We start from the raw sequence: 20,068 nt of genomic DNA on the forward strand, positions 1-20,068 counted from the left end.
CCCGGACAAAAAAGTTGGCTTTTCAGGAATTGCTGGTTCCACGTAAAAACTTTCTCCTCTCCGACGTTGGTGGCGCTATAACATTGAAAGTCCACGGTGCATGTGCCATGTGTGCACAATGAACGCGTTGGCTATTTAGCTATCAAAGTGTCCCAAGAATTCTGTATATTTCACTTTCTGGTCTGAATTCCCAAGGGAAAAATACAATAAAGATATCAGTTTGTTTTAGTAAAAAAAATAAGATTTTTTGAAAGTTTCGATTGTTTTAATTAAAATTGTTTTCTTGCGGAGAAAGCCGGGGCGGCACAAGTCCACTCTCATCAAAGTCTGTACGCGTGGACTTTAAATGTTATAGCGCCATCAACGGCAGGCTGGAGAAAGTTTAAGCGTGGAACCAGCCAGTCCTGAAAAGCCAACTTTTTTATCCCACCTAATTTCGGAATTTTGAAACTATAGTTAGATTTATTATGCAATTTCCTCTGCAAAAAGTATCATTTTGTTGCCTAAAATGCTTTTGAAGGCGAGTATTTCGACATTTTCCGCTTCAATTCTCCCCATTGTTGTTCACTCAAGCGTAACGAAAGATAGCGGCGTCTAATCCTCGGTAAGTCTCCCAACATTTTATTGTTTAGGAGAGACAGAACAAAGGAATCCAACAAAAGAATTGGTCTCTTTCTCAGCCAATGTACGGTTTGTTTAACGTGCGTGCAACGGGACCCCAAAATTTAAACGCCTTGTATTTGACTCTAACACGGATTCGTATTCCCCGTGCAATCTATGGAAGGTTTCGTCTCCCTCTTCTAGTTCCATTCCTATTGGCTCCCTGCCCACACGTGGTTTGCTTTTTGCCGTCGCGTATTCATTACATATACGTGTATACGTCCTGTCATTTTGTGGCCGGGTCTATCTTCAGCCAAGAAGCATCGGAACGTTCAGATGTAACGACATCCGAGTCAGGTGAATTCCACCTCGCTGTTGACCATAAATCCCCACTGTTAATGCGCCATTTCTTCTACGTTTGTAAACCTTATGGTTCTGTCGCCAGTTAACATCCAGCGGCCAGTCAATCTGCACAAGAAGGTAATTAAGAAACTGACATGAGGTCATTTCACTTCAGCATGCGGTACATCCTTGAAAGCATCAATGTGTACGTAATGGCGCAGTTTTGCACATTTGTACAATTTTCCCCCGTATTTCTTAGTGTTAGCAGAAAGTCGAAATCCCAGTCGTTTCAAGTACTTGTTTGGCAGATCTTAAAATTTAGATCCTGACTTTTCACATAATGTGCGGTAAGGCTTTACATGGGTACCATTAATTTCGATTCAAAGAGGTTATCCCCATAAAATGGTTGATAGCTCTCTAGTTACGCTTAACAAATGATCAATTCTTTGAGGGTTTGGTTTATATAAAAATTAAACGCCTATCAAAGACGATATAATAAACAGAAGAGACTTGACAAGTAAATTTCCTTTCCATGTTTTATTGTAAACTGACTTAAATTCGTGCATGGAACTTGACAATTATAAAACATTACATTTTGTACATATTACCTTAACAATGTTTGTGACTCTGATTTCAGAAAACAACCATTGCTATAGAGAAAGGTGAATTTTTCTCTCTGGACTTAACTTGCAACTAAATGCACCAAGTGTTTAAGTGCATAGAAAGAGTTCCATATCTGGACATAACTCGGCACCCTTTGCACAAATCCTTTGAGACTTGTCTGAAAAATTGGGGTTTTTTATTAAGGGACAAAGCAAATGGGTACCCCCCTTTTGCTGCATGTGAAATCATAACGACATTGGAGGAGTTGGGACAGTTAGTGTTACATAATTTCCCTGCTGAATTTGACTTTTTAGGACATGTTATAACTTCAGTCTTGACGGCTAACAAACCAATGCAAGGGAGTCTCACATACGGACACCACGTTGCACCCTATGCACAAATCCTACAGAGTAGAGGTCTCAAACATTCCAAGTTTTTTTCTAAGTAAACAACCTGGTTTTTCTCCCTCCTAAATTGAACTTTACTGGACATGGTTTTGCTTTCTGATGGCTAATAGGAACTCATCCCCGGAACTCTCACCCCAGAACATAAATTGCTATCAAATTTGAAATCCATTTATATGTTCTGATTTTTCCAAATATTTTTAGCCAACATGGGAAGAAGGTTCCAGTCAACATTTCTGCACTTTCTCTAAAAGTCTGCGATGTTGAAGCTGCGGGAAGAACCAACTGACTTATGGAGCTGCCTTGAGACATCTTGCATCATGGAGTCAACCAGCTAGCATCTATGGAATCTAAGGCTGTGTGGGTTATCTTGCTTTTAGTCTTCAAGCAACCAGGCATCGATGACTTGGTCCAACCATGAACACTACAAGAACATGAGGAAATGTTCAACCATGAACACTAAGTTATTTAATTCCATCTCCAAGTGAAAGCTACTACAATTAACTGCAGTGTCACGGAGACATTTTCAAATTACAATTTAGCAAGTGCGTTGGCTAATTCTCTAGAAGCCTGAACTCTGTCATTTCAAAGTCTTAATGTGACGCAATTGGATCCCCCAAGAGTTGGAACTCCAGTACAAACTCTTAAAAGAGTACAGTCTGAAATTCAACCCATGTCCAAAGCACGAAGTTTTCTGGTGAAAATTTTGCACTGTGAAGCAATATAAGATGCCCTTTGATTTTGAGTGACTGTTGCACTAAACATGTACTAACTTTTTACTCGAGGTCACTAAATAATCTCCAATTTTTCATCCCCTCAAAATTCCTTGCAGATTATAAAACTTCTTTAAGAGTCCCTACTGATTTTTTATTATGCTTAAAGCCCTTCTTGGATAAATAAAACAAAAAAACCTTCAAGACCTGTGAAGTCACTTTAATTTGTCGACAAGAGTATCTTTCTTTTCGTTTCAAACTCAATGGACAGTTTTGGAGGTTATCTCAAATCTATTTGAGGGTGATTTACAAATGACAGCTCTTTCACGTCTTACAGTTTAAAGTTTTCAAGTTCATGCCATCTGGAGTTGATGGCTCATAATTCGATGAAACACGAGTCATTTTCAATTATTTGCTCTCCATAATGGAATGCCAGTGTGCAGTTACAAATCCTGAATTCTTTTTGTGGCCTTGAGCATTCAAACAAGTTTCATATTTCATTTGTGCAAAAACTGAATTTGGTGTTGTTCCACCAGAATTTAAAATGAAATGAAGCAAATTTCAAAGGAAAATTCAAACGAAAAGTTGTCAAAAGATTTCATTATCAGCCACAAGACTTTTTTGGTGTGAAAACAGATTTCTGTATCAAATCTTTAAGTGCAAAGTAAAATATGTAACAGTCAACTGATGATTCACAGGGTTGGCCATACAGCATGTCATGGTAACGGGCTACAAAAGGTTACAGCATTGTTTATTTTACCTTGTCATGTGACCTCTGACAGCTAATGAAACTCTGTGATGTGAAGAAACTGTCACTTCTGCTCTGCTGTACATAAAAGGGATGAAAACAAATGCAAAAGTTCCAAAATTAGAAACAAATTCTTCACATATAAGTGTACAGGTGAGAACTTTACCTTGTACAAATTTGGTGGATGAAAAGCCTACTTTTATGCATTGTTTATTCAAAAAGCAAAAGAAAACTAAGATCCTTACCTAGGTTGAAAGGTCACTTGTCAAGTGATGAGATGATACTCTTAACAGGCTTTTGGATCTTTAAGATTTGTCACATGCCCCAACCTTAGTTAAATTTCATGACCTCCACACACATGTACAGATGCTTTACTACAGTTGCTCCATTTGAGGAGTCTGAAAATGACCACTGGTTTTAAGGGATGCTTTGCTGAGCAAAGAGGCGAATATGCTCCATAAACCAAAGCTGAAAAGTATTTCAAAATATAATATTCAAAAGAGCAAAAACATGTAGAAGCCTTTGATGTTAGGGTTTACAAACTACCTGTACTAATCCAGTGCACGATTGGTACAGACTTGCAGTAACACTGACACCTGGCCGATTGGTTCACAAGATGACTGGCTGGTTGGCTCATATTGGTTCACAAGAGGACTTGCTGGTTGGTAGGCTGATTGGTTCACAAGATGACAAGCAACCCGCCATGACTTCATCCACCAGCTTTTAATGGCATTGGTTGACGAACAGTTGATGTTGCGCCTGGCCAATCCCCAGCGCCTGCACAAGACTACCCTGAGAGCCATGGAAGTGGCTGGATTCAATGTCCAGTGCCCAACCAAGCAACCCACTGGACCCCGTCAATTGCCACCACAGCGAGCATGTGACTTTGCTTCCCGTGGGGACAAGAGGAAAACAAGACGTTGGTGCGATGAATGTAAAAAATTCGCTTGCCAGGTACACAGTGAAAGTCAAACTAAAACCACCATTACCTGTGTCAAGTGCCAGACAAAAGAATGAACACTCACACAACACATCTCGCTGAACTTTTCCAGTAGATCGTTTCAGTATCGTTCCGGTTTTGATTCAATGTACATCCAGTTGATTTTATATCTTTTCTTACTGATTACTGGTAATAGTCAACATTTGTGGAATTTCTCTAAAAGTCTGCAATGTTGAAGCTGCAGGAGGGACCAACTGACTTATGGAGCTGCCTTGAGACATCTGGCATCATGCAGTCAACCAGCTAGCATCTATGGAATCTAAGGCTGTGTGGGTTATCTTGCTTTTAGTCTTCAAGCAACCAGACATCGATGACTTGGTCCAACCATGAACACTACAAGAACATGAGGAAATGTTCAACCATGAACACTAAGTTATTTAATTCCATCTCCAAGTGAAAGCTACTACAATTAACTGCAGTGTCACGGAGACATTTTCAAATTACAATTTGGCAAGTGTGTTGGCTAATTCTTTAGAAGTCTGAACTCTGTCATTTCAAAGTCTTAATGTGATGCAATTGGAAACTACAAGAGTTGGAACTCCAGTACAAACTTTTAAAAGAGTACAGTCTGAAATTCAATCCATGTCCAAAGCACGAAGTTTGCTTGTGAAAAGCTTGCACTGTGAAGCAATATAAGATGCAGTTTGATTTTGAGTGACTGTTACACTTACGCCTCGCTGATTGGCTCTCAAGATGACTGGCTGGTTGGCTCATATTGGTTCACAAGAGGACTTGCTGGTTGGTAGGCTGATTGGATCACAAGATGACCGGCTGGTTGGTAGGCTGATTGGTTCTCAAGATGACTGACTGGTGGGCAGGCTGATTGGTTCACAAGATGACTGGCTGGTGGGTAGGCTAACTAGTTCATAAGATGACTGGCTGGTTGGTGGGCTGATTGGTTGAGACAGGATAAAGGATGAAGCTACTCACACCAGCCAATCGATGACAATAAACAGAATGTCGTATCTGTCGGTGTGCTCATCGTTGATCACAAACACCTTCCACAAATTGAACGCCTGAAGACATAAAAACATGAAGAAAGTTTTTTGCAAACTCTCGGACAAGCACTGAGCATACAGTGTTTATTAATATGTACGTTGGGTAAGGGCAAAACCCGTTATATAAATGGAGAAAGTTAACTTAACAGACAGCACAGCAAAATAACAATATTGGGGACAATTAACACATGCTTTGCTTTACTAGCAATGGGGACAGTACAGTAATTTGCCACTCTACACAACTGTACATCTTTTTACCTTTTAGGATCAAATCCACATAGAAATTTGTAAATAGCCAGACCCAATCATCAGACCGAACCCGCCAGCTGACGGACAAAAATCCAGAAGCTGTCCAGGCTGTGTGGGCAATTAATTGCTGATACATGATGTGTTTCTAACTTGTCTTGTTGTGATCAATGTTCAACTACTGGGCCACCTAAACTTGTCTGGCAACTTTGGCAGGTAAGTGAACGGAACATCAAAGACAAAGCCAGGAATTGCAAACGGTGTGGCTCAGACCAAATGACTTCAAGAGTGTTATTCAGATTTGATATGTTATCTGGACTTCATGTCAGGGCAGACATGTTTGGGAAATAAGCAATATGTGAATCACTGGTCACGCAAGAAGGAAAGGGGGTGTGGCCCTCTCGGACACCACTCCTCCAATAGATCCAACCTTCTATGGAATTGAGTTTTGGGTAGTACTGTGTGACAGTAGGGTTAAAATCAACAGGGCCACATCTACCACTTCTTTTGCACCCGTGGAGCTGTCTGTTAAAAGGTGTTCTGGGTATAAAGCCATTTGAAAGGAATGACGTGAACAGAATGGAGTCAGGGGGTCCGTCCTCACCTGTAAGACCATCCAAGTGAACTGTGCCAGAAAGGAGAAGTGGATCAGCACCCTTAGGGCAGCACAGGAGGGTGCAGAGACAGAGCTACTCACATACGCTGAGATGACAAAGATGATCCGAGGAGAGAACAGGTGGACAGGTTATTTTCCAATTAATATCAATCCTAGCTCCCTCATCAGAACTCTTGCTAGGAATCTTACTCAATCTGAGGAGAGAACAGTTGGAAAGATCTATATGCCAAAAAATATCTTAGCTCTCTCTGAATTCTTTGATTCTTCAAAATCCTCCACTGTACAGGGAATCCTCCACTGTGCAGGGAATCCTCCACTGTGCAGGGAATCCACCACTGTGTAGGGAATCCTCCACTGTGCAGGGAATCCTCCACTGTGCAGGGAATCCTCCACTGTGCAGGGAATCCTCCACTGTGCAGGGAATCCTCCACTGTGCAGGGAATCCACCACTGTGCAGGGAATCCTCCACTGTGCAGGGAATCCTCCACTGTGCAGGGAATCCTCCAATGTGCAGGGAATCCTCCAATGTGCAGGGAATCCTCCAATGTGCAGGGAATCCTCCACTGTACAGGGAATCCTCCACTGTGCAGGGAATCCTCCAATGTGCAGGGAATCCTCCACTGTGCAGGGAATCCACCACTGTGCAGGGAATCCTCCACTGAGCAGGGAACGGCACAGTCTTTGAACTTCAACTTTCAAGGGACAGTGAAGCATCATGCAATTTAACACTCCCTTGGCTCTATCTTCTTACATCCTACATCCTTACTAGAAGCAGTTGCTCTTACCTGGCTAAGTTCATGGATTTTTCTCTCCCAAATTCTAAAACAGCATTAAGCATAAAGAACATCTATAAATGTTGTTGTTACCTGGAGTGACATGGCGGCCACGCACATATGCATGAGAAGCTTGGCCGAGAACATGGAGAAGACTGAGCAGATGGCGTGAGCAATGATGGCACACAACAAGCCCACCTGCAGAGAGAGAATGAAACAAGTCCTTCATGTTGGTGAATCTGTGTTTGGCTGATTAACTTCAGGACTGGTGTTCTCCTCACAAAATGTCAAGTACTGATTTTGTTTGAATAGGTAAAAGTAATAACTACGTCACTTGGAAACATATAAAATGAAAGGTTTTATTGCAGACTGTTTTTGAAGTTTGGAATTTGTAAATTAATAACATAGGCGTGGTGAACACAGGTCAAGTGTATTCAGCATCTCATGGAAAAGGACGCATTAAACTTAACTGTCAAAAAGGGGAATTCACTTTAGAAATAGTTACTTTTTAGTGTACCAAGTAAACTAAAGGGTCATAACAATTTCATGATAAAACAATGAAAACTTCCTAAAACATTTCTATAACCATATTTAGAAAGAGGTACTATTTTAATAAGATCCAAAAAAGCACCTCTCTCATCAAGTGAATGCAGAAATATTTCATCTGACCAATCAAAAGACCCGTCCCCTCACATGTTACTGAATCAGCAGGATTGTTTCACATCAAAGCATCATCATCAAACCCATGGTCAAGACCTACCAGGACTTAGGAATACCCGATCATATTAAAAAATCAGTAAAACTTGTAGGAAAACCTGATCATATTTAGAAAGCCTATCAATACCTGGTTATTGAGAGTAGAGAACCAGCCCATCGCAAGTCAGTCACAAGCCAAATCATAAATCAGTTTGCAGTTCATCTCACAAATAGAAAAAGCAAAACAACAGCTGAAAAATGACATAGATATCACCAAGCAGACAATGATAACAACCGGCGTTAGTCGATAATTCATTCATACTAATAGTTAGGGGTTTCGTTACAATTTCACTCAATTTCTTCTGTCGGTACTTACTTTTCCTGGAAGTTGTGGCCGTTGATTCTACCCGGAGACCATCGGCCTGTATCCGCCACGGCATGATTGCAGGACAGTGTCTGGAGGTCTGTTGTCTCACAAAGCAGGTCTGTCACAAGGATGAAGGCACACAAGCTGAAGGATTCCACCAGCTGGTATGCACTCCTGGCTGTGCAGAGTTCATCAACAGGGTTTATGTAGTGTGAGGACTCAAGCAAACACACTGGAACATTCATTTCATGAAATTTGCCAAACTTTTTTGATAATCTTAAAACTTAATCAGTTAAATAATGGTAAACTAGCTAAAACTTGCAATGAAAATCATGCGAAAAAATTCTGGTGTTGTGATATTTAGGTAGGTGGTGCCCCCAATATGGCTTACTAAAAAAGCACAATTGAACAATCTAAAAAAGAAAAATCCCTATAAGCTGAATCCCACTGCTAGTTAACCTCCAAGAACTTGACTGAAAGTTCCATTTTCATTTACATCAAGTTTTTCCGAGAAAATCATTCTCTTAATGTTAGGCACGTCAGACGAGAATTCAAGAAACTGTGCCAAAATAACATCATACATGTACTGGGAATTTTGTAATGGGTCACCAACTTGTTATTTGTGAACTTAAAATTGCTAAAATTGTACTTTATGACACGGGGAACACTATGATGCAGATTGAGGTGGTCAAGAACCTTGATAATATTTCTAAAGAGTTTACATGTAAGATTAGTCAGCACACCTTGTGTCTTGTCGTTCAGGATTCATTTACACACAGGCCAAGTAGATATTCATCAGCTGACTGAGCAGGTTGCTAGGCAATTTCCTTTGCCCCCCCCCAGCAACGACAATCCGAATGGTATCCATGACAATGGCCAGCTGCTCCTCGGTCACCTGGCCCCTAGCTAGCCCTGCCATGTTCCGCCATTCCCAGGAGGATGTTGTAGATGTTGTCGTCACTCAGGCCAACGAGAGCGCTGAAGTGGTCGTCCCAGATATCACAATCTGCTCGTCTTCCACGAGGGTGATGCTGGCTGTTGCACTGGGCATGGACAACGGCCCCACCGGTAGCCCCCGCCAAGAAGCGTACACAGTCACTGGTCAGCTGGGCACGTCACCATTCCCTGCACTTCCCCAAGTTGTGTGAAGAGATAAGCATCATTGGTGATGTCTCCGATGGGACAGTGCGTCGCTCACCACTTCACCTGAAATTGACATAATCTTCCTGCTCACGAAACTTTGCCTTTTTCAGACGTTCAAAGTGAGTCGTGCTTTTCAGCAAAACTTAAAGAGTAATTTATTTAATGCAAATGATGGCTGGGGAGACTCAGCGTGACTTCACTAAAGAAAGCCTGCCCTCTTTTGAGTGTGAGCGTAACAGAGGGCTGGGCATCCTCGATTCTTGCTCAAAGCTGATCACTCTGTTAAAGTTGTCGTTCACGACGATGGTGAAGTGAGTGAACCCTGAACATGGGGAAGCGGCAAATGAAATATTAAAGTTGAAAAAGATGTAAAAGAAACTGGTGTAGACTGGTGTCTTTCACAAGACCTAGCACAAGCGCACTCGAGTTCAAGACTACATAATGAAGAAAAGTAAGACAAATCTATCCGTGTTCTGTCATATGTACCAACTAAGTCAGCAGAAATACACTTCAACTCAATTTATTCTGCTTCACTTTCAATCATGGTCTGGAGTGAATCTACATGGCAATCCTCATCCTCATAACCAACTTTAACTTAAAATGTTCATAAGCGCGGACTTAAGAATCAAATCCAAAAGCAGAGAACCAAAATCGCAGATACGATCTATTTGTTACTAAAAAAGAACTACATAGATTCCATTGTCAATCTTCCTAGTGAAGAACTTCCCAAAAATGCACTTGTGCGAATTCAAACACTAGCTTCATATTTTAACAAAAATATCCGAGTAGCCCAAAAGTTTTCAGCAATGATCAAAACACGTTGTAAAAGTTACAATCATCTGGCTAGAATTTGGTTCAAATCTTCCAAAAGAACACTTGGCCAATGATGTGAGTAAAAAGATGAAACAATATCTCAAAACAATGAAAGTGACATCTATCATCAAAAGCAGTCAGCTGACATAAAATACAAAAGTCTTTTCTCTTTAACAATACAGATTAATACAGAAATAAAAGTAAACTCACCAAGTCCACCGCAGGTCTGAGCTTTCAGGGCAGAACTTGACTGGTATTTAATAGGTGTGTTACTTCACCGACTGCCAACCTGCTTACTGAGACTTGGGCTCAAAGCATGCCCACAGTGCCTGTCCAGTTGCATGAGTCATCATCAAGTAAACAATTATGAGGGGCACAAGGCAACTTTAGGATGGGTAGACTAGGGGGTGCTACTCCTACACAGTGCGTGGACATTTGCATTGAGTACAAAGAAAAAACTAAGTTAAATCTGCCCCAGCTACACGTACCCCTCCTACGAGGTCTCTGCCAGTGAGAAAAACTTCAGACTTCCTACATGTACTTGCTTCTGAAACCATCTCACAAATTTCTTAAAACCCTCTTTGCTTCCAAGTAAGCTCTAACAAACCTTAAATAGCCAAAAAACCTAGGCTATAGTGTCACAGTGTGGTGTGGCAAGACTCACCCAGAATGTGATCTCCATGTCCACCTCTCGGTAGTCCAGACCGGCTGTGGCATGGGGTCTGTCCTGGGTAGCGGGGGGTCACACTATCCTAGCTGCCAGGGCTCCCCTCCGCCAATGGTCCACACTCTGACCCTGCCTCCCCATGGGTACCACCTGAAAAGAATTAAGGCAATTACATATTTCAGGTTAATCATGTTATTGCACTCCTTCCTGTGACGAAAAGCGCTTAGGCTTAGATAATTTATTGGCACTCTTCAATGAAATATTTATGAATGATTAAAATCACATGTCCAACTTTAATCTGGTTTCCAGACTAAAAGATCTAGACTTCTTTGAGAGATCTTTAGGTCTGGTAGCTGCTACAGTCCTGTAAACACAAAGGGGGAATCTTTCCAAACTAGGCCTAGTCTAAATTTTACGAAACTGGGGTCAGAAAATGACACATGTAGGCCCAGCATGAAAAACAATTATCTGAATGTGGCAGCAAAATCGGGAGGAGATTATAGCTATAAGAGGCCTGATGAGGGCGGATACATGAACAGTCGTCCGCCGTTTTTGGTGGGTTAACACCTAAGGCCTACCTGCTCCTACATGATCTCTGGATGTTCAGTGTGCCATGCTTGAAAGTGGCTTCGCTAGCGCTCTCGGCTGTCTCAGTCAGCACGCCGCAGGGATCATTGCAACCCTAGTTACCTCAGAGACAGGGTACCTGGAGCTAGTTGGGCTGGTGCCTTGCAGGGGGGGGGGGCACACAGTAAATCACATACACCACTCGATTAGACAATTGTTCTGGCCTTACTTCAGAGACGTTTTTAAAAATGGAACTGGTTAGCTTTGTTCTCTATAATTCTTTCCAAAGTGTAGTTTTTCACTATTTGAAATGCAACAACATTTCTTGAAACAATAAAAGCGTTGTTGCAGGTTGCATCTGCAACAGCGCCGATATAACCGTTCCTAAAAGCTTATTTTAATATGCAACAAAAAACCCCGCCTATTAAAATAAAATTTATATTTTTCAATAAGTCAATGCCCAGGAATTTAAGGATCTTTAAAAGTTGTTCATGGCCCCTTTTTGCGCGCGAAGGTTGCACTACACCAAATACGCAGCCATAGAAAACAGTGCAAAATCGGACCGAAATAGCGCCGCGTGTTCAACGGTTGACTTTCGTGAAGAGGTTGGCCTCCGTTTTTTCCACTGAATTCAAGGTTATGGCCAGAAGATCACTTTTCGTTTTAATTTCATGGGGGTTAGCCACGAAAAAAGCAAAATTTTAAGGGCTCATTTCTGAATGTAGCTGCTGGCCTCTATCCAAAAAAGGCCTGCAATTTTGGGCTTTTTGTGAAAGAAATACCCCGAACTGAAAACAATCAGTCCAAAATTCGGGATCTATAGAAATATTTCTATGATCCCTCCTGGTTATGGTCTGTCTTATTGTAAAAATCCCGTAGGGTCACAAAATATTTATGATCTCGCGCGCAGAAATACAACCATTTTGGTGGAATGCAACCCGAAGACCCAACATCGTTAATGGCAGGACATTTACGCCATGTTTTGTGACGTCACATCGGAGCGTTTATACGCAACCAAGGAAATGCGCGCGTTCACCTGGAAGCGTTTGTGTTTGGTGTTGTAACACAAATCAGAACCTCACAGGTTTACGCTTTTGAAGCTATTGCAGCTTTCTATCGAGAATTCTGATCAGTTAGTCTCTTCATTTCGCTAGTTTTGCGACTTCCTAAAGGACAAAAAAACAGAGAGTATCGCAAGAGATCTTCCTGGAATGAGTCGAGTAAGTTTTTATTCCATATTTCTTAAACAAACCAAGTGCCCATATTCTTTAACACTAGAAGGTATTCATTTAGAGTCAAATAAATATTTAAAACTTATGGAAAAATATTTTAGGATAGCCTGAAATTTTAATGAATAAGTAAAGAAAAAATGTGCGTTTTTCCAACCGCAGTTCTTACAGAATTTCTGGACAATGGAAAATTCCAATTTCATTGATGTAATTATTCGCACGATTAAACGTTTTCATGGCCATTATTTTGCATGTTGCCTGATTTTGAAGTTGTGCCCGTGTTTCCAATAAATGACATTAATATTCCAGAGTTGTTCATTGTCATGAAAAAGGAAAGAGACATCCCAGAAGATATGTCCCAAATCTTGGACAGAATATTCTGATCACACAAAATGCCCCGATTTTGGAGTTGTGCAAATATTTATCATAAAAGAGCGGCACTTCATGTCTTAGGATTGTTAGCTCAGAGTAACCCATTGTAGCTTACTTGCTCCCTATTAGGGACATGTCCATCATTTCTGTTGCTTTTCGGCAACCCCTTTACAGGAGTCATGGAGACGTGTTTGGATTGCGGTTTACATGTAAGTAGGCTGTCTCCAATATTCTACACCCATTTCAAATTTGCAAGGTCTAAAATTACTTCTTTGTCCTTTAAAAAACTTGATAACATCATCAAAGTGGGGATTGGTATGACAACTGTCAAGTCAGTAATCATACCAGGAGCAGTTGCCGATGTTTTCAAAATATAACATCTTTTTGCAAAGATGCCATAACTAATACAAAAGTAAATGCCGCTCGAAGTATCACACAAAATACGGTCGTTTATTTACAGGTAAGTTCACGAACTTCAGATTATACTAAAAATAAAAACGCTTTGGTTGTCCTAAACTGTCATAATCCGTTGAAACTGCTTGGATTTTTCTTCAGGCTGGGCTACTGAGTGATCACTACTCACACGGTGAGACGTGTGGATTGTGGACTACCCTCAACGAAGTGTCCAGTAAGTGACTACAGTCAGTTTTGTATGATATCGGTTTATTCAATTCAGCTTTACTGATAGCCACGTCCAATTAGTTATAAAAGTGGTACATTGTTATTTATATTAATCATTTTAAAGGGCTTTTAATATGAACTATCTATCTAAAGCGTACAATTGTATGTTCAAACAGAACATGAGGGTTTTATCTTCAGTTTCATGGTAGCTCTACTTTTCATCTTTTCCAGCACTGGAGGTGCCCACGGATTCGCCAATTATAAGGAAATGGGTAAGAGAGCATCGAAACATTTATCAGATATATCACCATTAAAACTGAAATAAAAGGAAACAAACGTCAGCACATGATGATTTTTCTACTTTTTAGTGAGAGTTCAGGATATGTTATTTACAATTGACGTCTGCATACTTTCCAGTACCAATATGCAGTCAACGCACACTATGTAGGCTATATACAATCCTAGATACTTTCTTTATTTCTTTTATTAGAGTTCTTGGACAGCCTGAGACAAATGCACCACTTCCAGCGCCTCCCACGAAGTCTCTCCCTCCGTCCTGCCAAGCTGCAGGCCCACGACTGCCAACAGCATCACTGCCCAAAGGATGTGGTTCCCAAGCAAATGGGTATGTCGAAGATAAATTCTAGCAAATGTCCTGCGTTATCACTCAGTGATAGTAGTTCGGTAAATAAAGCAGAGAATACGACAGATAAACATACTTTTTGGTTTGTTCCTGCAGGGGGTTGTTGCCAACCTCATTACTTGCCTCCTTCCAAATCACTCCGCTTCGTCGGCACCAGTACTGAGCCGACGAGTTCCCTCATCGATTCCCCACTCTCACACTGGCCAGCAGTAACCTCTCACTACATCGCTGCCTCATGGGCACTCTCCCACTGGAGGCCGGTATGCTAAAAAACTGTTTCTAGCAATCAACTTCCAATCGTCAATATGCAGTATCTATGATTCAGGAATCCAAACAAAGACGACAGAAAAACATGTGTTTTTGTTCTTTCAGGGGTTTGTCAACAAGATCTTCAACTCCCCCACATCACCTCGCTCTACCTCATCGGCACCATTACCGGGCTACCAAGCTCACCCACTGATGCCCCACGGTTCCGCTAGCCAGCAGTCACCTCCCACGTCACCATTGCCCCATGGGCACTCTTCCACGGGAAATGGGTACGTATCAAAAGTGTTTCTGGCGATGTAATTCAGTAATTCGCGCAAAGACTTCCATAGATACATAATTTCAGTTTATGTCGGATCCGTACAGCGCATTGCTAGCCCACTCCCCAAACGCCTCTACTGGCTTATCGGCTGGATCGATCTCAGCGATTGCACCAGTCTCAATTGGCCATCGTACTCCCCAAGCATTGTCTCTTTACAGTGCTACAGGCCGGCAATCAGCGGTGAGGACGTCCCACTCGAATCCGCCATCTTTGCAACGAAATCGGTACGTTTAAAATCTTTTCCCTGTATCCCGCAAAACGTAAAATGTTTATGAAGAACAATCTCTCGGTACACAGTGCTACGTAATGGTAACTTGCAAAGAAGCCAGTGATGTCAAGGCCTTTTGACAAGCATATGCAGCATATGCACAATGTTGACCTGACAAATGGTAGGTGATCCTGGATGATGATTAAGGAATGGGACGTCCTGCCAATTATCAATTTCAGTAATGCTTATTCGGTTATTCACACGCAGACAGTCACAGATATACTTCATTGTTTGTTTGATCCCAATGATCCCTATAACAGTGCACCGCTGACCAACTCTCCGAACGCCTCTGCTGCCTTACCGGCTGGGTTGGTCTCATCGATTGCGCCGGTCTCACCTTGCCAGCAAAGTTCTTTGCCACTGCCTCCTTACAATGCAACAGGTTAACAATCAGCGGTGAGGACATTCCAGCTGAATGTGCCTTCTTTGCAAACAAATGGGTAAGTTCAAAATCTTTGCCTTAGTCAGTCAATATATTAAAAATGAAATTAATAGCTTGAAAAAGATTCATATTTCTCTAAAAAAAATCAATCTGTCGGTACACATTGCTTCGAAATAATCTCTAAAGGAGGCAGTGATGTCTAGGCCTGTTGACATAGGGATGGTGGACCTGAACAAAAATTTGCTGATCTTGGCCGATGACTAAGGGAATTTGACGTTCTTGTTTGCTCTCTTAAGGTGCAACTGTACTCGTCCCAACCAAGTCATCCAACTCCTTCACCTTCACATCAGACACCTAGGCCGCCTCAAATACAGTCCCAGCAACGCTGCCGCCGATATTTTATCCAGCACTGCTACCTGCCGTACCTCTCCAACTAAGCTTGCCAACAATAGCTATGGAGATATTCTTGCCGCCAATGAACACGGTGGTCCCAAGGATAGACCTGAGAGAGTTGTGACATCCAACTTGTGGCAGAGTCATCTTGGGCAGCGGTGCTCTTGGAACCGTTCATCTAGAAACATTCCATGGAAACAAAGTGGCCGTCAAATACGTTAGGGCAACAACAGATCTAGACCGACTTCCCGTCCTGAGGGAGGCGAGGGCAATGGGCCTTCTTTCAGGGCATCCGTCATTCCCTTTCTTTTTTGGCCTGGCAGTGGCTGACCACTGGCTAGTCGCTGACCCTGGTGGATGCCCTGGAAGGGCCCAACCGTATATATCTTGCCCCGTCTTCCTGGCGCCGCATCGCGCTGGATGTGCTGGACAGTCTACGATATATGCACGACAGGGGTCTCCTTCATAACGACCTTAAAACTGATAACATTTTGGTCCGTGATGTTGGGGGCTTCTGGCGTGCGTGTATTATTGACGTGGGGTTGTGTACCCTGGCGAGCCATCCTCGGGTACACTACCTCACCCCAGCACAGAAGGCGCAATGGCGGCACTATCACGTGCACATCGCCCCGGAGCTGGTGGAGGATGCAGCACCACAGATCCAGCTGAGTGATGTTTTCCAGATGGCCTGGTGCTACATTTCATCGGTCTCTGGGGTGGTATGCCAGGTATGATTCCACTTGCCAAATGGTGTTTGCGGCGGAACCCCCAGATGCGGCCATCAACGGCAGTACTCCGTCTTATGTTGGCTGGTATAGCCTAATAACCTTTTATGTACTTATTTCCTTTCTAGACACGATGGAATATGTATAAATAAAGAAGCATACGGAAAAAGACCTGACTTTGTCAACATTTGAAAAACTTTGAACTACATTTAAATTTGTAGGCAAACTTTGTAATTCCCATGAGGTTTGCCTTTTTGGCAATATAAAAATGAAAATTTAAGAATTATTTCTTGTTCCTGGCTTTTACCCATTTTGAGCAATATTTTGATATTGAAACAGCATGTGACTCGTGCAATCGTGCGAAAAATACCTGGTACCTAGTTGGATAAGACTTTGTTTCAACCTTCTTTTTTTCAGGAACAACATAAATTTATTTGCACATGCAGTACTGTAAAAAGGAAAAGGAATTTCATGCTTTCTTTTATGGTTCGGGAAAGGTTATCTTTTTTCTACATTTCCACTATTTATCAGGTACGCTATGTTGTATTTATGGGTTCTTTCTACCCAGTAAATGAGACAAAAGGAACAGACTCACCAAACGTTGGTTTAGCTTTTCATGGGGCCTGCCGTCTTCTATCTCTTTATTCACCCTGCAGTCACTGTTTTAATATAAAACGTGTAGTTGGTGCCTGGGTACACATCACCTCCCTCTTTAAGCTGTGAACAAATAAAACTTGTTAAGCACAGAAACAACAATCACATAGTAAACTGTTCTATCAAAATGAGACATTAAGGTTTAGGCTGAGAAATGTTGGTGTTAAAGACTAATTGAAGTCTCCAAAACTTTGTGTCTTACTCAATGCCCTAGGCTGTTGAAATGTTAGAATGAAACAAAAACATGTATCACTTCTCCGAGTCCTATACTGTTAAATCCAAAATGAAGGTTTGTTTTGTTCTAAAACTGAATGAGATTGTTGAAACATAAAGTCAGTCCAATGTCCAGATTTGTGATGAATTTAAATAAAAGTTCATCAAAGTTCAAGTCGGATGTTTTGAGTTTAGTGATACAGTTCTGAGTTTAGTACATCACATAGTCCTGGTGCCACTGTGGGGTTTTCGTTGTGCGATGAGGTCTGTCCATTGCTGGTCTGGGATGCTGTTGGTTGATGTGGTCTGGTGGTGTTTGATCCTCCAGGACTGGCTCTGGGTCTGGAATAAGCAGCAAGTGGCGACAGTTACGTCGATACTCCACACCCTGGATGTTCACGATGTATGAGCGAGGAAGACTTGCCTTTCGTACCACCTCTCCCACCGGACTCAAGTGTGATTTTTTGCGGATACGCACTGGATCACCTAGGTTCAGCTCACACAGCTGTCTGGCACCGTGCTTCTGGTTGAAGTACGACTCACTCTTGGCCTTCCGATGCTTGTCGGTAGCTTTTAACTGATGTGAGTTGACGATCTTGGGTCGAAGATTTTGAGGAAGTGTTGGCAGCGTGGTACGTAGCTCTCGTCCCATGAGTAGGCGTGCAGGACTAGATTGAGGCCCGGAACTGGTGTGGATCTGTAAGAAAGCAGTGCTTGGAGTGGATCAGGTTGGAGGAGCATCTTTTTAGCGATGTGCACTGCTTTCTCCACCATCCCATTTGACTGGGGGCAGTTAGGGCTGGAAGTATGGTGCTGAATGTCGTATTCTCTGGCGAAGTCGTCAAACTCGGTGAGGAATTGGGGGCCATTATCTGTGATTATGACCTCTGGCACCCCAAATCTGGCAAAAGCAGCTTTCAAAAAATTGATAACTGCCGATGATGTGAGCTTGTGGAGATGGTGTACCTCTATCCATCTGGAGTAGTAGTCCACCAACACTAGGTAGTGTCTACCATTGACTTCTGCTAGGTCACAAGCGAGTCGTTGCCAAGGTCTGTCTGGAAGTGGGGTGGAGACCAAGGGCTCTGCACGTTGTGCTGACTGCCTGGACTGACAGTAGGAACATCTCTCTACGTATTGGGTAATATCGGTCCCAATACCTGGCCACCAAACAGCTTGGGCAGCTCGTGTGTTGCACTTGGAAATTCCCTGGTGACCATCATGGATTCTGGAGAGCATCTCTTGTTGCATCTTTGCTGGGATGACAACACGGTCTCCATAGGTGAGAAGCCCCTTGAAGAGACTTAAGTTTTCCTGTTTCTCCCAGTACGGCCTCACTGTTGATGACTCCACGTCCTTGGAGTACTTGGGCCAACCACTAGTTACATGTGGTGTAACTTGCTTGAGCACAGGATAAAGGGCAGTTTCTCGTTTGATCTCCTCCAACTTTCCCTGGGAAACTGGCCAATGGTTTGTCACCATATAGACGTGTGCTTCTACTTCATCGGAAAGGTTGTCACATTCAGTGACCGGTGAAGTCAGTGGGACACGAGACAGGGTATCGGCCACTACAAGGTGTTTGCCAGGTACATACACAGCGGTGCAGTTGTACTTCATGAGGTGCATGAGGAGTCGTTGACACCTCAGTGGTGTATCACACAGGTCTTTGTTGTTGATGAGTGGAACAAGCGGCTTATGGTCTGTCTGAATTGAGACATGGAGGCCTCTCAGGTACACGTAGAACCTTTCGCATGTCCACACCGAGGCCAACAGCTCTTTTTCTATCTGGGCGTACTGGCGTTCTGCTTTGGTAAGACTTCTTGAGCAATATGCCACCGGTTTCCACTCTGATTCATCTTGTTGCTGTAGAATACAGCCGCCAAGACCGTATTCACAGGCATCAGCACTGACAATCGTCGGCTTAGCGGCATCATAAAATGCAAAGGCAGGTGCTGACGTCAGGAGCGTCTTCAACCTGCGGAAGGCTGATTGCTGGTGTGGTCCCCACATCCAGCTGACATCACTCTTCAGTAGGTCATTAATTGGTGCAGCAACTGAAGATACATGAGGAATGAACCTGGCCAACCAATTCACCATGCCCATTAGTCGTTTCACTTCGGCTTTGTTAGTTGGTGGCACCATCTGTATGATAACTGCTCTCTTTGCAGGGTCGGGATGGATGCCGTCCTTGTCCAGCTTCATGCCAAGGAAGTTAACCTTTCTCTGAGCTAATTTGCACTTGTCTCGGTTGAGCTTCAGCCAAGCGTTCTGTATAATCGTGAGAACGTGTTGGAGTCGTTCATCGTGTTCTTCTTTTGTGCGGCCAGTGACCAGAACATCATCCATGTATACCACAACCCCTTGTATTCCGATCAACAGGTCACTCATTATTCGTTAGTACATTTCTGGGGCTGACGTGATGCCAAATGGGAGAATTGAAGCAAAAGCGCCCGAATGGCGTGATGAAGGTCGTTAACTCCTGGCTGTCCTCAGCAAGTGGTACTTGCCAGAAGCCGTGTTTGGCATCGAGTAAGGAGAATATCTGGGCGCCAGATACTTTTCCCAAGACTTCTTTGACAGTCAGTATGGTGAATCTCTCCCTGGTTGTGGTTCTATTTAGCTGTCTGAGATCGACACATAGACGGATCGCACCATTCTTTTTCGGTGCGATCACAATGGGCGAACA

General features: G+C 42.7%; 2 protein-coding genes, 1 long non-coding RNA gene and 1 pseudogene across 7 annotated transcripts; 3 read left to right on the plus strand and 1 right to left on the minus strand.

The window, feature by feature from the left end:
- Window positions 1–331: 331 nt before the first annotated feature.
- Window positions 332–3,397, plus strand: LOC147799174 (uncharacterized). Its single transcript, XR_015425347.1, has 2 exons — window positions 332–1,080; window positions 2,154–3,397. It is a non-coding gene; the product is annotated as an uncharacterized LOC147799174 (long non-coding RNA).
- On the minus strand, window positions 1,479–11,446 carry LOC110988723 (adhesion G protein-coupled receptor G2-like). The gene is made up of 11 exons (XM_087137203.1): window positions 11,308–11,446; window positions 10,727–10,879; window positions 8,850–9,312; window positions 8,116–8,284; window positions 7,888–7,962; window positions 7,137–7,241; window positions 6,259–6,375; window positions 5,082–5,426; window positions 3,957–4,743; window positions 3,423–3,488; window positions 1,479–2,373 (listed from the first exon to the last, which is right to left on the minus strand). Exons 5-8 carry the CDS (start codon window positions 7,915–7,917, stop codon window positions 5,337–5,339), a joined length of 342 nt encoding a protein of 113 aa, XP_086993329.1. The 5' UTR covers window positions 7,918–7,962; window positions 8,116–8,284; window positions 8,850–9,312; window positions 10,727–10,879; window positions 11,308–11,446; the 3' UTR covers window positions 1,479–2,373; window positions 3,423–3,488; window positions 3,957–4,743; window positions 5,082–5,336.
- Window positions 11,447–12,386: 940 nt separating this feature from the next.
- On the plus strand, window positions 12,387–17,557 carry LOC147799175 (uncharacterized). Of its 5 annotated transcripts, XM_087137291.1 has the most exons (9): window positions 12,387–12,516; window positions 13,027–13,106; window positions 13,453–13,525; window positions 13,750–13,790; window positions 14,011–14,143; window positions 14,258–14,421; window positions 14,534–14,697; window positions 15,276–15,455; window positions 15,694–17,557. In XM_087137291.1, exons 2-8 carry the CDS (start codon window positions 13,077–13,079, stop codon window positions 15,400–15,402), a joined length of 732 nt encoding a protein of 243 aa, XP_086993417.1. In that variant the 5' UTR covers window positions 12,387–12,516; window positions 13,027–13,076; the 3' UTR covers window positions 15,403–15,455; window positions 15,694–17,557. The 5 variants fall into 5 exon arrangements, with proteins under 5 accessions (XP_086993417.1, XP_086993413.1, XP_086993414.1 ...); XM_087137287.1 differs by having other exon boundaries at window positions 14,011–14,421; XM_087137288.1 differs by having other exon boundaries at window positions 13,072–13,106; window positions 14,011–14,421.
- On the plus strand, window positions 15,452–17,557 carry LOC147799176 (putative serine/threonine-protein kinase DDB_G0281745; annotated as a pseudogene).
- Window positions 17,558–20,068: the final 2,511 nt, after the last annotated feature.

The sequence above is a fragment of the Acanthaster planci genome, linkage group LG05 (genome assembly GCF_054643075.1).
Source record: "Acanthaster planci isolate LZ-2023a linkage group LG05, COTS_SCS, whole genome shotgun sequence".
Lineage (NCBI taxonomy): Eukaryota > Metazoa > Echinodermata > Asteroidea > Valvatida > Acanthasteridae > Acanthaster > Acanthaster planci.

Bases quoted from the DNA above. Each gene is read 5' to 3' on its own strand.
- LOC110988723 (XM_087137203.1), bottom strand. From the start codon at position 7,917: ATGGGCTGGTTCTCTACTCTCAATAACCAG. The intron at 7,242-7,887 runs GTATTGATAGGC...CTCTCTCTGCAG, and splicing joins TCTCTACTCTCAATAACCAG to GTGGGCTTGTTGTGTGCCAT. The intron at 5,427-6,258 runs GTGAGGACGGAC...TTATGTCTTCAG, and splicing joins TCACTTGGATGGTCTTACAG to GCGTTCAATTTGTGGAAGGT.
- LOC147799175 (XM_087137287.1), top strand. From the start codon at position 13,077: ATGGAGACGTGTTTGGATTGCGGTTTACAT. The intron at 13,107-13,452 runs GTAAGTAGGCTG...ATTTTTCTTCAG, and splicing joins GTTTGGATTGCGGTTTACAT to GCTGGGCTACTGAGTGATCA. The intron at 14,422-14,533 runs GTATGCTAAAAA...TTGTTCTTTCAG, and splicing joins CACTCTCCCACTGGAGGCCG to GGGTTTGTCAACAAGATCTT.